Consider the following 16,330-nt stretch of genomic DNA (forward strand, 5'->3'; position numbering starts at 1 on the left):
GAGCAGCAACAGTCCATCTGGGAACATTTGAGCACAGAGGGAATATTGTAGCAGGTGATGGGCTGTGAAGAGAGTATTGTAGCTGATGGAATATTCACCCTCCATCAAACATCACCATCAGTTTAAATAAGTGCACCCAGTGGAAGAATTCATTGCACAGGACTGTAGCAATAATATAGAAGACGATACTGATTCAGTTGTCTCATTCTACATTTAAAGTCCAACTGAAGAGAGACGCAGAAAGAATTTACATCGTCTAATCTAGATGGAAGTAATCAAGTCATCTTTACAGTGCTGACATCGTGCTCAGTATCACTGTATGTATGCAAAAGATTTAACTCTGTAACCTCCAAGAAATATGACCAGGAGATCCTGTAGACTTTCTTACATACATGTTGGTTTTCTGAAAATCACCAAAACCACATGCTTGGCCATGCTGTGCCACTCCAATTATAAACAATAATGTGCATTAATGCTATTATTTCCCAGCATCCGTCATGATCAATTTCATAGTGTTTTGAGACTGACATCCTACTGACTTTGGTCATCCATTGATTTTTCCTCTCGAGCCATCATGATGTTGACATTTTTGGATTTAAATGTCAATAATAATTGAATGGATCGCCATAAAATTGGTGCAGATATCCATGGTGAAGAAGGAGATAAATTTTAATCACTTTGGTGATCCTCTGACTTTTCAACTTGGACCATCAGTTATTTGGCAAGGTTTTTTTTTAATTTGGTATGTTTGCTGCATTTCCTTCCAGTCAAACAGGTGGCAGCATTTAAAACATTAGCTGGAACACAAAAAATCAAACGGCACCTGCTAAAGGAAAAAGAGCAAGGATGCAAGGATTGATGAATGTGATGAATGAGCAAGTGGTTCCTAGTGGTAAGTTTTGGATTCATTGTGTGTAACCTTGTCTAAATGTAATGGGTGATGGGATGATGTGGAGTGGGGCACCGGAAAGTTTCTCTTATTTTCAAATGCCGATGTTGACAGGTAGGAGTTATGTCATGTTTGCAATGTTGCAATGTGAAACTAAAGCTGATCATATCAAATGTAAACAATATTACAAAATTGTGAACCTTTGTTCAGACTTTCTGGAGTAAAAAGTCATGTTGTTCTTTGAGTCTCAAATTTTCAAACTCAACACATTTTAAGCACAAAAGTCAGTTCAAATAATATATGCAACACATAATGTATGCAAATGTATTGATGGCAGTCCTTTTAATCAGTTTCACCTGTATTTGATGTATAATCAGTGTTCTTTCAATTAAAGGAAATGCAGGAGGAAAACTGATTACCTGCTTTCTACTTTAAATCTCTTTCCTCGTACATGTTTCAATTAGACCCACAACAAATTAGTGTCTGATGGAGTAACAGCCAAGAGGGATATTGATTGAAATCCTTTGGAAACCCTCGGTCTCTTCGGCAGTCACACAGCTTATCATCATTCATGAGGCTGCTCATGTGAAACCACCGAGAACCTGTCTTGTGTTGCAGATGGAGCAGCTGATTGACTGTTCAGATGCACTTTGGATATATTTGGCACAGACAGTCTATGCTCGCTTCACAATAATGAGCCGTGCAAAGCAGCAGCAAGTTTCACGTGTAACTTTTCTCTGACTCACCTGCTTCTCTTCTCTCCTCCCCACCCCTGCATCCACATGCGTTGTCTGCATGTGCAGGCTGTGCGTGTGTGACATGGACAGACTTGGAAGAAATGAATTCATCGGAGAGGTGAGAGTGGCTCTGAAGAAACTGAGAGAGGGCGAGAGCAAACGCTACAATATGGGCCTGGAAAGAATTGCACAGGTGCGTGTATTATGTGTGACCGTGCACAGACTGTTCGCATAAATATCAAATAGGCTTCTGTGGACATATATATCAAAATGTGTTCTATTTCCATTGTGCATGTTTGCCCGGGGGCTATCAGGCATCAATTTGAAATGCTGCATTATGAAGTGTAATAGATATTCTCCTGGAGGCTCTGTAGGCTATAACCATGATGTCTTTCTCTCTCTCTCTCTCTCTCTCTCTCTCTCTCTCTCTCTCTCTCTCTCTCATTTCAGAATAAAGAAACTAACAATCAAACAGTGGAGCAGGGAGCGCTGGTGGGAGAGGAGGAGGTAAAACTATAGCTTTATCATCATTGCCAATCTTATTGTTACCATTTTCAGCCAAAACATGACTCACTCTAATTTCCTGTCAGTCTTCCATATCCAATTTTCTCTTCAGCAATTCTAATCTATCCTGTATTTTAAACACCTCTAAAGAAAAAAGAATGTTTAATTAGGTATTTTAATTGGTAAATATGTTGGAGGTATTAAGTCTAATACCATTTGTACACCAAAATTAGCAGGTACATGTAGTTGTTTTTTTTGTTTTTTTTTCAATGCGTCTAAACCCGCTTAAAATAGTTGATTGACACTTTTCCCATTGCCAGTAGATGAGTTTGCCTTTCTGCTTATTTTCTTCCTGATGTGTGCTGGAAAGTCAAGACTCAACTTGTGTGTGCAGGAAAGAAAGAGATTTTTACACTGTCACTTCTAACTGCATCCCTGTGGTTTGAAGTTTTGCTTCTGTCCTGTGTTGCTGTTTTTACTTTCAAGCTTCTGCCTTATTTTACTGATTCATGTTTGCTTTCACTTGCGAGGAGTTATGTTAATTTACTGCTGATGAAAACCCAGCGTTTCCTGATTTTGCCACTGCATTGTAGATAAAAGGGGACATTTATTGTGAAAAAATTACAGGAAATAAAATGTTCAGCTGCCATCTTAAAGACAAGTGCATCGTGAGTTAAACACACACGTTCAAGCAGGTACAAACTCTGTTGTGCTGAGTCAAACCAAGTTAAGTCAAGCAGCACATGTTTATTAAAAAGGAGCAAAACAGTCAGAATTACTGACAGTGACAGAAATGAGTGTTTCCACCCGGTTGTGATGTTTCCATCACTTCCAGTCAGAGCTCGAGCTGATGAATACCCATGACTACTACAGAGTCATTTGACCCAGGACTGAATGCCAATTGTACCCTTTACCACTGCAGACAAAAGCCAGATGTTAGTGGGTGTTAGTGGGGTTTTTGTCCAGTGTAGAAGGACCTAAATAGACCATTTTCATCATGATTACATCACGGTATTAGCTGGAGGAAAAACAAAGGAAAAACTAGAGGCAAACACAAATTACCTCAGGGTGGTAGACCACATAACCAAGCGAAAATGTCATCTTGCTGTGTTGTTGGGTGGCATAATCAAAGTTGTAATGGCTCAAAAGTAAAGTGATATCGCACGCCCATTTCTGCTGCCAGTCAAACAAACCGAAGACAACTATGGTTAAACATGATGAGACCAAAAACTGTGATGTGTGTGAGCCATGGCAAAATTAGTCTTGCATAGCGAGACTTTTCTCCAGCACTGGAGAAAGGTCTGGCTTGTTTATATTTCTCTAAACCAATCACAGTTGTCTTGGGTGGAGACAAGCCCAGCAATGCAACGACAGTGTCCCTGTAAAAGACTGACTTTGTTAGATTTGAAAATAGTCTGGCTCTACAGGCTGTTTCCCTCTCATTCGTCCTGGCTCAGTGGGTGTGGACTGAGCCGCTGAGTGTGTCGTGGAGCAGCAGTTGTCACTCATGCAGAACATTAAATTAGCAAGATAAAAGGACAAAAATCCCCTAAAAACACCAACCAGTGATGGATGCAGCCAATCCGATATATTCATCCAAATGTCCAACCCAAAATGGAAATTGTGCAAAGATCCCTTGAGTGTGTGTGTTGGCCAAACTGCTGCCATTGATTAATATGAAGTCTTTCAAGTTACGCTCGTGGCCCATGAGAGTGAGTGACCGATCATTCTCAGAAGAGCTTGTGAGCCATAATGTTTACCAACAGAAGATTAATTTTGCAAATATTAAACTCATCCATAAATGCCTACATAATCAGGCCCCTGAGGTGCTCACTGACCTTGTGGTTCCACTCAGAGCATCAGGTTCAGTAACACGTGGAACATCCAACAGGAATTATAAGGTGTCCCTAAAACTGCTTTTTCTGTCTGGGGAATTAATGTGGATTTTTTTTATTTATTGTATAGAAGTCAAACTAGATCCTGATCAAGATCACTCAAGCAACTCAAACTGAAAAGTCATGTTGTCATGAATAATTTGGTGCTTCTTATTTTATGGTGCTTTGCTGTATTATAGTTTGTGTCTTGTATTGTTCTTTAAATTGTCTTGTTCTAGTATCTTAAAGGCAAATTAGTTTAGGCTATAAGTGCTGAGGTGTGTGGCATTGGTCTATGTCACATATGGTACTTGTCCCTCTACAAATAAACATTAAATAAATAAAAAAGGTGTTTGTAGACGACTGTGAATTGAAACTACTCACTGGACTAGCAACATGCTGTAAAACACACCAGTATCATTTCTTCTCTGGTGGTCTTTGTCTCATTTCTCTTCGTGATTTTAGAGACAGAGGCTAATAGCTTTTGGTCTCTGATTAGACTCAGTTTATGGTTCAGCCTGGAGATTAAAAGGAGCGGTGTCATTTTGCCAGGCTCAGATAACGTCTGTAATTACAAGCTTTAATTTGAATACTCCTTCTGCCCATACAGACACGCCCATCTATATCCTAAGCAGTGAAAATGTTCTCATCTAATCTATTTTCTCACGTTATTTTTCGTGGTTATTGTCGCTTTGAGTGAAAAATGTTTTGGAGAAACTTTGTTGACCCCGGTCCAGGATTCCCCACTGTGTATTATTCACCGATGAGGCAAACGTCAGGCTGCAAACAGGTGCTCTGTCTGACACCGTTGTTTTTCTGTGTCCCCAGCGTGGCCGCATCCTGGTGTCACTGTGCTATAACACAGAGAAGAGCTGCCTGCTGGTGGGGATCATACGCTGTGCCCATCTGGCTGCCATGGACTCCAACGGCTACTCTGACCCCTTCGTCAAAATGTAAGTCATGTCAGATATTCATGAGCAAACCTGGTATCCCACAAATTATGCTCACATGCAGCAATTCTACATCAGCAATTCGTACTCGATGGCAGTGTTCTTTGCCAATGTTATCAATAGATTCATGTACACAAATTGTTTTTATTTTTCATGACAGTAAGCATGACTTCCAAATCAATGGGTGTTTGATGATGGATGTGGGTGGAGAGGTGGGTAAGACTCAGAAGACTGGTGTTCACTTTCCATATGAGATCAATAGTCAGTATTTATTGTTTTAAGGAAGTAATTATTTTAAACCAAACAATGTTCTCCCAAACCTGACCAAATAGTTTTAGTGCCTAAACCTATCCAAGGCCTTTATTTTGAAAGTGTAGCAGAGATAGGGTTGCAACTGTTATTAGCTAACTATTATTTTCATTATTGATTAATCTGTCAATTATTTTCTCGATTAGGTTAATAAAATGTGAGAAAATGGTTTAAAAAGTTGATCACTGTTTCTTAAATCCTAATTTGAACTAAATAAACTAAATATTCATATTTTAGAAGCTGAAATGAGACTTTGAAACGTATTATTTATTTAAAAATGACTCAAAGTGATTCACTTATCACTTATCAAAGCAGATGAAAATTAATTTAATGGTAGTTATTAATTAATTAATCCAGTGGTTCCAAAAGTGGGGGTCATGTTTGATAACAGTTGTGGAGGATGGGAACTTAATTAATTGATTAATCATTGCAGCTCTAAAACAACATATATTGCCAAGTTTGAATGTTTGATTGTGTGTAACGGAAAAAAAAAATACAAAATTTGTGTCCATGTTTGTATGTGAATCTAATAGCTTAAATTTAGTGACTGTAAAATAGTCTATACTACAGACTAGGCAGTATAAAATCAGGGGAAATGGCTCATATGGTGGGTTCAACCAGAGTTACAGGAAAATTACAGTTTATTTGAACCTGGCACATTTCCTGTAAATGTGGCTATTGTAACTTTATGGATCCTGACAACTTTGCACTCACCTCCTCCGTTGTAGAGATTTGGGGAAATGAGGACACTGTTCTTAGCTGGTTCTATTGTTCTGCTGTTTTACCACCACCCACTACTACTTTTATTTTTTTAAACTGTGAGCAGCTCCTCCACTTCCTTTGTGAATTGCATTATGGGACAATAATGTACATTAATGGCAAACTCAAGAATCAAGCTTTTTTTGTCCGTGCACTGACTGGAATATACACAAAAGCAAAATATGTAACATGTCCGTAATCAAATCTCTGAAAACCAGGCTTATTTTGTTTGCCCACATCTAGAGAACTGACTCATGAAGTACTCGTTTGGTTCTATATACTTAAGAGATTATAGATGTTAGACGAAACTGACACGGGCAGAAAAAAGTCACAACTGCAAATCTGTCTGCTGCAGCACCATGGATTTGTCAATAAGCAGCACAAATACTGTAGGCTGCTGATAATTCAGAGTCATGGTCGGGGCCATAGATTTCACAAACCTCAATCAGATAAAGGATCAATGAGTCAGCCAGTCAAGACGAGCATGTACAACTAAAAAAGCCCTCGGCTACTAGGAGATGGAGCAAAGGGATGGCAGGTTAACAAGGGGGGTGTATTTTGGTCATTTCGCTAACAAGGGGGATGCTCTTCCCTCTCATGCACCCTCAAATCTGCTGCTGTTTATATTGCTTACTTGTGGAGCATGATTGTTCATTGCTGTTTGCTGCACGTTCTATTTAACAACGAGGACAACAACAACTTCCATGATCCCATGCTAGGTAACGGCACCATCGAACACTGTCTTGAATGCAAATACTCAAAATCTGCTTGGAATTAGTGTCCAGTATGGACACAGCTGGGGCCGGAGGTTCATAGAACTGGAGTTACTGTGTGTAACCTTTGCTACGTGTCACACACACTTCGCCCTTTAACCATCTTGACAGGATTGAGGGGGTGAAGCCAGATGCCCTGCTCTGACACCAGCATGGCACAACACCCACACACCCAGGAAATGCTAAGAAGTGTGGGCAAATGCATGTAAAGCCATGTCTCATATGCTTAAAACTCAGAAGAAGAAGTGAGTTAATGGAGGAGATAAACATGATCAGTGATTGTTGTTCATTTGTAAAAGGGGAGATGGCCCTAACCCTACAGTAAGAACGATATCTGTAGAAATATTATAGGAATACTAGACAGCAGAGTGTCTTTATGAGTCATTCACTCTTTCACAGGATGCAATATTGTATTGAATTGGATATTTATAGTATATAGTTTACAGAATATTATAGATCCAAGATGAAAATCACAGAAGTCTGGTACTGAGAGAAAAATGGCAAATCTGCCTGCTACTTCAGCACCAGGGACAGCGCCATGGATTTACAGATACTTCAAAGCCATGGTAGCAGCCATAGATTCTAACTTGTACAAACCTCAGTCAGATAAAGGATCAGTGAGTCAGACAGACTAGACCCCTCTGCCCCTGCTCTCTCTCTGATACTGGGGGATGGAGTGGTGGAGATGGCAGGTTAACAAGGGGGATTGCATCCTCCCCTTAAATCCTTACTGCTGGAGGATAAGCTGTGTGTAATGCCAGTTGGCACCTTCAGATGTCATGAAGTTAAAATGTCACTGTTGTTCAGCAAAGACACAGTCCAGCAATTTACAATTACAATTAGCAGTTAATCAACAACAATTTTGATCATTGATTAAGCGTTTTAGTCATTTATCAAGCAAAAAAAAGCCAGACATTCACCTTCTCCAATGTGAGGATTTGCAGCTTTTCTCTGTTTTATGTTATTATAAATTGAGCATCTTATGCCTTTGGACTTTTCACAAAACAAGTAGAAATTGTGACATGCATACATATTATAGACTAAGCAAATAATCACTAAATGAATCAATAATTAAACAATTGCTAGTTGTGGCCTTAGACTTATTTTGCCACTTGCACTGTCACTCATACTGACTGAGCACTTCTCTCAGCAAATGCAGGTCATTTCAGGGTGTGAAACAGAGAAGAAGAAAGGCAAACTATCCAACACTGCACACCTGAGCCAACCTGCCTGTGAGGCATGGATGGTGACAGATAAAAACCCACACACCTCAGACTCTGATCTGCCTGCTGCTCTTAAATATCAACAGAGCAGGGAGCGAAAGAGCTCCCACACAGGACAACAGATCCGGAAACCAACGCCACCTCCAGCAGTGGGAGGCTGCAAGGTAGAAGGAGCAGCAGGTTGCTGAAATTGCTTCTGAAAGAAGTCTCTTTTACTTTCCTCGGTTGATTAAAATACATTTTGGAATACAGTTATTTAAGGTTCAATAACAGATAAGCTGCTTTTGGCTTGTTTTTGACCTCTTTGACCAAGATGATGTTTGTTTATGGCCTGAGGATGATGGTAAACGATGCAGAAAAAGAGATGGATTAGCCTGAATATCCTCCTGATGCTTGGTAGATTTGAATCGGGAACATGCTTCTGCTGGTGGCAGATAAGTGAATGTGCACCGGTGTCATTCAAAGACTTCTGTTCAGCTGTTCTTTATACTTTACACTTGCATTTATTTTATATGTATTTTTTTCTTTTCTATTCTTAACCAATCTCCTGAAAGGAAATTTTTATCATCTGGTTAGCGTATTTGACATTCACTTGACACGGGAGGTGTTCTCTCTGGCTTCTCTGCAAGCCTCTGCATCTAATACCCTTCTCTAAATCCATAGAGGAATGTACATGCATCAACACATAAGTCCAGCTTTACATGAGGAGCTTGCTGACCTTAATGCACACTGACTGGAGGGACTGTCTGTGCAAGAAAAATGAGAGCATCAGTTGTCTCAGCAAATGCCAAAAATTGGCATTTGTTTACGTTGACATGACAAAGCCCTCCAGTGTGGGGATTTTGTGTCGTCTGTTGGGATCGAAGGAAGAAGCAATGTGATGTTATCGAGGCACAAAGTCTGCAGAGGGTTTCACACCAGTGATGACTTCATTTTTTGTTTCCTATCGACAGTCAACGTTGTTTCTCTTTAACCATGATCATTCCATAACCTTAATCAGGTGGTGATTATTGTAACCATGACAGTGAGGGCCATTTTAACCAAAAAAACATGATGAGCATGAGCGCTAGCCTATATGAGTGCAGGCATTAGTTATTTTAATATTTTATCTAAATGTAACCAAGTTCTTTATGTGCGAACACCTAACCTAACCATTTCAATTTCAAATCAAGTTTACAGTCTGAAAACATAAGCTAGTTCATGTTCACTTCTTCCTTTTTTTCAAAATTCAATTTTAAATAGCGCCACTTTCTAACAGGGATGCTGGAGTCTATACTGTATGATGACATCATAGGCTATTAAATGGTGCGTGATTTTCATGTGTTTTGTTTAAATGTCCAGGATCTGTGGTTAAAGATAATTACAGATAAAACTTGAGAACATTTTACACCAAAGCAGATAGCAAACGTGTGTGTGAAATTTACTGTTGTAATTTCCATGTGGGAAAAGACATGGGAGACTGTAGAGTCTGTAGTGTGGCCCAGATCATACTGTTCATGCTGCATGATCAAACAAAGTTTTTATATCACATTGACACTTCTGTCTATATTTATACTCTCTCTCTCTCTCTCTCTCTCTCTCTCTCTCTCTCTTACTGTTGTGAGTCTGCATCACACCATTTCTAGCAGGTGACATGTTAGTGCTGTTATCCCTCTCAGGAATGGATGACGCTCACATTAACGTTCATTAGTTACAAATGGATTCCTTCAGTTCTCTGTTTGCCAAAAACACGTTAAATGAACGGCACTCTTAGTGCATTCAACACTGTATGTCAGATCAGGAAACACTTCTGCATGTTGTTCTAGAGGGCAAGGACCACTGACATAGATTAGAAATGGACAACACAGCAGCTCCCCAAAGTCAAGCCAAAACATCTCGCTCTCATCCCGTTGTTAATAGGTAGGACGTGGACCAAACTAAAACATCGAAGTACACATTGAATAAAGTTTTCTCAAAGATGGTTTCTGTCATTTTAGGTAGTTCTTATCACACTGATGTTTGTTCAAGTGCTTTGGTCAGTTAGTTGATCCTATAAAGTGGGTTTCACATCTTGATTGACAGCTTAGCTCTGCTTGCAATTGAGTCGGCTGGCTGTGAGGGCGGGATCTCCAAAGCGTGACTCCAACCCTGATCACTACCACACAGGCTCCAAATGACCCAATATGGCAGCGCTCGTGTCTGAGATGTTTTGGTTTCGGTGTTGCACAGTGAGATGATGTGGAGACGTGGCATCCATCTTTATTTATGATGATGGCGTGGACCAGTAACATATTTGGTAGTTTAATTCAGAGGACTTTTTGTCAATGGAAGGTGGGAAGCAATTTTTTTTTCAATACTGAGCAGTTTTGGTCTGAATGAGAGAGACGGTGACAATTGAAAAGCATTTTTATCTGATGGTCTATAAGTGGAAACTACTCAACCACAGTTTTGGGATTGTAAAGGTCTTCTGTGTATCTGTAGAGAGATGAGAGACACAAAAAAACAGAAAGGAAACTCTCATCTTAGAAAAAAGAAAACTCTTACTCCTGCTCAGACACGCACAGACTGGTGGATGTTTTTCTTCTTTCTCTCTGAGGTATTGATTTGTTCCTCTACTTGAAAACGGGTGCCTTGTTGTGTATCGCCCCATTTTGATGCACAATGTTCTGTTCTGTTGAGTCCAATAGAAAAGTATCTATCTCTTCCTCTTCTGTCTGTCACTCTTTTCTCCTTACCTTCAATGTTGTATTTTGCTCCTTTTTCTCGTGTCTCCCTGCTCTTGTTCTTTACACTGGCTGTCTTTAGATTACATGAACTGTTTAAGCCAGTGTTCTGATCTGATCCTTTTTTCTGGCACTTAAGTTGTTTGGATTTTTCATTTGTCTGGCTGCCAGAGTTTCCTTTTGTTGTCTTTTGTATCCACCACAAAGAGATTTCTTTACCTCAGTACCTCAGTTAATCTGTAGAGTATACAAAGCTCTTTCAGTTCACCCTTTTGTGATTTTAGACATAATTAATGCCGTGAAGCTGCAGTGAAGTTAACTTTAAACAAAAAAGGAGGTGAATGTATTGCTGGCATAGGTAAATTGCGTCTCTGGAGTATAAAGGGCAATTAAGTCGACATAGTAAGGAATTAATTTGCTTAGCTAGCTTTCTGACATACTTCACTGTCAGAGGACTGATGTCCTGCAGCTGCAACACCAGCAGTCCTCTTGGGGAATCTGTAACTAAAACTGATCTTGATGCAAGTCTCTCTGTATCCATACTGTGTGTGTGTGTGTGTGTGTGTGTGTGTGTGTGTGTGTGTGTGTGTGTGTGTGTGTGTGTGTGTGTGTGTTGTCCGGAGGGCTTTTCCAATTGGTCTTTTCTCTCCGTGACTCTCAATCAGCCTTTAGAAGCCATTCAAGTGACACAAGGTCAGAATTATCTCAGAACTAATTTGTCTTCCATTTAAAAGGACAAATTAGCATTTAAAGACTAAATGAGTTTACATCCTTCAGAAGGACCCCCTCCCCTTCTCTTCACACATTACAAAAAAATCTATTAAAAAGTATTCTGTCAGAGAAAAGACATGTGAAGGCAGAAAAAGTGCAAAACATGTCAGATATTTTCTGCTGACCAAGCACACTGCCATCCGTTACAGTTTTGTTCTCGCTCTCGTTTTCCCTCTGAATGTTCGTGTGAAGTGCAAATCATGACTCCTCTCTGCAGCAGGCTTATATTTAGCTCCTCTTTCCAATTGTCACTCATTTTTTTTATATCACATTGTTTTTGCATATTGTGTTCTAACTTTGGTTCTTATTTTTAACACTGGCGCCCTCTCCCACTTCTCTCTCTGTCATATTTTTGTTTTTTCGTTCCCTCATTCACAGCGGGGACGCTCTCGTTCTTCTGTTTGTCTCACCGTAACCTAAACATGCTGTCAGGATGGTTGGTATCAAATTTTCATGACCCTGGCAGTTAAAGAGTTGTAAAGCTGTGATGTGATGTGATTAAGTCATGTGGGTCCAATGACATAGAGGGCAAAGACAGACAAGGTACTCATTAAATATGTAGAATTTTTAATATTTCAGCTTTGTTCATCCCTGTCCTGTTACAGGACCTATTGATTTGATTTAATTTCATTTGTAGATTAATAGCAGTGAAAAGCAAAAGTACTCTGCACTCTTGCAGTTGGTTATGTAAACTGTAATCATTCCTCCTGTATGTACTGGCCTCCCCCCTTCTTTTGAAAATCATGAAGCTGTCACCCTCAATAGATTATTTCTAAATAAATTATATCAATGAAAGTATTTAACAGAAGCCAACTGTAGTGGTGACCGGGTCCGTCAACATGTGTGTGTCTTTGGAAAACACTGCATCACAGGTTAGTTAATGATGTTACTGAGTAAATGACGTTTGTCCCTGTGACCCTGTAGATCGAAACAAATCAGGAAAGAGTCTTGATGATGGTATAAATAAAGTTTTTACTGTGAAAAAATATGGCCCTACTATAAGACACCTAAGAGTCTGTACACTCACCAGGAGCAGAAGGTATTTTAATGTTAATTCACATAAACTGAACCTTGTAGACAGTGGACTTGGGACTAAAACCAACCTGTTTCCTACTTCTCTCTGCTCTTAATAAAAGGTGGCTTGATAAACATAAACTGCAATCAGGTCAAGGTTTTTTTTGCAAACCTGCAACCACCTCACCCATCACGAGAGCCTATGTGTTAACAACAACCCACAATCGACACACAAATCACCATCTTTATGTATCATAATAGTACCGTTGTCACAAACATATCGTGCACAGTGCTCTCCAAAGTGCCGAAAGAAAGAAAGAAAGAAAGAAAGAAAGAAAGAAAGAAAGAAAGAAAGAAAGAAAGAAAGAAGAGCACCCTGCATTCCAGCCAACCAGCTCACAGTGTTTGCTCTGTACAAAGAGTCATCCTGAAGTTCAACCAAAGCTACAGTAACCAAATCGAGTTGTTATCTTCTAGACATTTGGTAGCATAAAGAGGGTTTCATACTAAAAAGACATGTTATCTGGTTTTCTAAAAACAGAATTAAAAAATAGAGTCTATACTATATAGAAAAATCCTCATGAATACAAACATTTACAAAAAAACAGAGTTAAGTTAGAAGACTTAGGATGAAATGAACCACATGTATATTACACCAGTGAGCTGCTGACTTTAGTATGGTGTGATAAATCAGTTGCAGGGTGACGACACAGTCATTAACACCTGCATTACATATCTAACACATAGCAGATATAATTTGCCCTGCAAAAGTACTAAATTTATGAATCTAATAAACTCGAAATTTTGTTGAGATGTTTTGAAACTGTTGTGGTTTTGATACATTAGATTCGAGTGTGCAATGCTTTAGTGTTCCTGTTGGTTTGTCCACCCCTTAAATATCATTCCTAAGTTGTCCTTACTTGGCCTCATTTCTTCATGTGAGAAAAATAAAACACTATTATGGAACAGTATTTATTATCATCTTTATAGAAAAGAACAGCTGTCGATCCCTTTTACCAGACAGTGTAGATTTTTTTTTGCACATGGCTAAAATAGTAAATGTGCACAGCACAGAAATGTAAGATTAGTTAGTTTACTGTATTTTTTTGTGAACAACCTACTTTTTAAGGAAACCGCGAACAAAAACCGAAGGGATAATCCTCCCTATCTCTGTGGACCAGCCTTCCATGGTGTGAATTATTCTTCACATTGAATTTTCTACGGTAATTCCAGCATAGTTTGGTTGCTGCTGTACAAAATATTTTTTTATTTATGCTATCATTATTGTGAATGTTGTTGTCAAATGATGTTTTGTTATTCTGGAAATTGGAATCCCCCCTCTGAAATGCCTCAGAGCTGTATGTAAAATGTGATTTGGCACAGCTCAGACTGAGATGTCCCCTGGGCTTTCACCTCACCCTCTCGTGAGCTGCTGGTCAAATAGAGGCTTTGTCTGGTTGCCTCTCTCAATTGATTCCTTTCTTTCTTCTCGTTTCCTTTCTTCTGAAGGCCGTTAGACTATGAGAGCCAGGTATTTTGGAGAGGGATAAATGTTGATTACCTTATGGAGAAAATGACCTTTTAAAGTAATAAACACCTAACAGAGCCTGTGACTGTGGTGACACACTGTTGTTTGGTAATATGTCAGACTGAACGGCTTGAACTGGAACAACGCTGTAATCTCGAGTGTAATAAACCAAATAATGCTGTGAACCTGTGTAATGGGTACACAGGAGGTGGTAGTACTAGCACATACCAAAGAAGAACTTCAGATGTTGTCTCTGTCCTCCCAGAGGGCATTTCACCAGTGAGACAGCTTTTGGGACACTCAAATGGTCTGTTCAGAGAAAACACACCTTTAAAGATTAAAGGAAACAGAAACCGAAGTTTTGTTTGTGTTCATTCAACCAAAATTTATCAACTTCAACCCATATGCATCAACAGTCTGTGGCAAATTGCCCAATCATATTGAAACATTTTACACTCACCTGTTGTGTCTTTGCGCCGTCTTTGATGAATTGGAGTCTTTCCATTATGCCATTGTGCTAAAATTTGCCTTCTGTTGTCTGAAAATGCAGAAAAGGCTCAGAAATGCCAGGATTTAAAATTGCAGTGGAATCAATCCATTCCAATGGATTCAGAGAGATCAGAGGACCTGCAAGAGGAGGCAAAATTATTCTGCTAAAATGTTCTGCATAAATTTAAACTCTGGTGAAGTTTATCACATGAATTTGCACCTTGACAGAGCTGACCTTTGAGGGAACCAGAGATACCAAAATAAAGGAATCCGTTGTAGCTCAGTTTTTCCACAGTGGTTTGCAGACAGTTATGAGAGAGGAGTCAAAGGTACAGTCACATCTTTTGAATAGACCAAAACTTTTGTCCCTTTTGTGACTGAGCTTAGCTAATAAGCTAACAGCTCTGCTAACTGACCTTTAGCAAGCTTGTTAGCTCAGAGAGCTTTGTTCCCTTTTTATTAAAGGTTTGAGTGAATGTCACTTTGTGGTGTGACTGCTGTATAATAACATCCAGGGCCTTTTATAAAACCAAACTTTAAGATCCAACAATTTTGCATGCTCTGAAGTTGCTCCAGCTGACAAATCGAGACACCTCTCTGACCTATATACTGATTCTTCAGCTACTGTTTCCAAACCACTCACCGCAGGATCATCAGCGAATTTGAATAATTTAGATAATTTATGGTAAGTTGTACATTTGTAACTCTTCAGCAACTAAATGAGGAGATTGCTTAATACAGTATATACACTGCAGAACAGTTATCCCCAACCATTTTAGATTGTGACCCCGTAAAACAAAGTGATACTTCACAGGTTATTTAGTCCTAATGTAAACATGAGTTGTGAGCAGTTCATTCAAAAAAGGAGTTTTTGACAAGAGGAAAACAGCTAAATTGGAGACACGCAGTATATGTGTATACATTTGCTGTAACCATTTAGATTTATGTTGTGGATCTCGACTGGTCAAGCCCCCTTGGTTTTGAAGCTGGCAGGTTGCTGCAGGAAACCAAATAACTGAAGATCTGGACACTGATATTGAGGCTCCTTCGATCAACACAGAACCAAGAAAATGTCACTAAGTTATGTGTCTTTGCAACTAAAAGCCATGTGTCCTTTAGTTGCCAACAGGAAGTAGGACAACTGAAGCCACAGTTGTTTCTGATAACTGCAATTTCTTCCCAATGATTTCATATCATGAAAAATGACATTTTCAGCTCTGACAACCTACAGTGGCTCAAGTTTTTATGCCAACACCTTGCTTTCTGTCAGTTCCACCTCCTCCGCCTCCTGTTCCTTCCCCTCCTCCATCCCTCCATCCTTCACTCGCTCTGATTCCGGCTCCGCAGTGACAACCCCGAGCCCATCTCATGCATCAGCTGTCAAGCCAGGATTCATCACTAGCAGGGGGGGGAGGGGGGGGGGGGGGGCTGGAAGAGTGAGATATCTTACCGCCTGAACATCTTGACTTGGAATTTATGCTGATGATGACTCCCATTGCCCTCTAGCGATCCTTCTGTTGCCTCTTCGCTGGAGCGTATAGTCCTCCAACACTGGCGTGATTATGATCTTGCTGTGGTCTACTGTCTCTCTCTTTCTCTTTCGCTCTCTCACTGTCCCCGCCTTTGTTCAAAAGACTTCTGGGTCACAATTATCTCTGAAAGAGATTTTGCAGACTTTCTGTCTCCCTTTGTTCCCGCAATTCAGCAAAGTTTACTGTCACGACAGGGCAGAAGATTAAAAGTAAAAGTAATGGATTGATTACTGTGATCTCAGAAATAATGGCTGTCCTGGGCTTGTTGGGGAAGGT

At 39.7% G+C, this 16,330-nt stretch overlaps 1 protein-coding gene across 2 annotated transcripts in view; it reads left to right on the forward strand.

The window, feature by feature from the left end:
• The window catches only part of doc2g (double C2-like domains, gamma), a 75,008-nt gene that overhangs the window by 46,659 nt on the left and 12,019 nt on the right, over positions 1 to 16,330 (forward strand). For both annotated transcript variants that reach the window (XM_084713002.1, XM_084712993.1), the window contains exons 6-8: positions 1,693 to 1,819; positions 2,077 to 2,133; positions 4,833 to 4,957. In XM_084713002.1, the coding sequence (XP_084569128.1) occupies positions 1,693 to 1,819; positions 2,077 to 2,133; positions 4,833 to 4,957 (309 nt within the window). The remainder of the gene's footprint in view (positions 1 to 1,692; positions 1,820 to 2,076; positions 2,134 to 4,832; positions 4,958 to 16,330) is intronic.

This window comes from Lutjanus erythropterus, chromosome 3 (assembly GCF_056507025.1).
Source record: "Lutjanus erythropterus isolate fLutEry1 chromosome 3, fLutEry1.hap2, whole genome shotgun sequence".
Lineage (NCBI taxonomy): Eukaryota > Metazoa > Chordata > Actinopteri > Lutjaniformes > Lutjanidae > Lutjanus > Lutjanus erythropterus.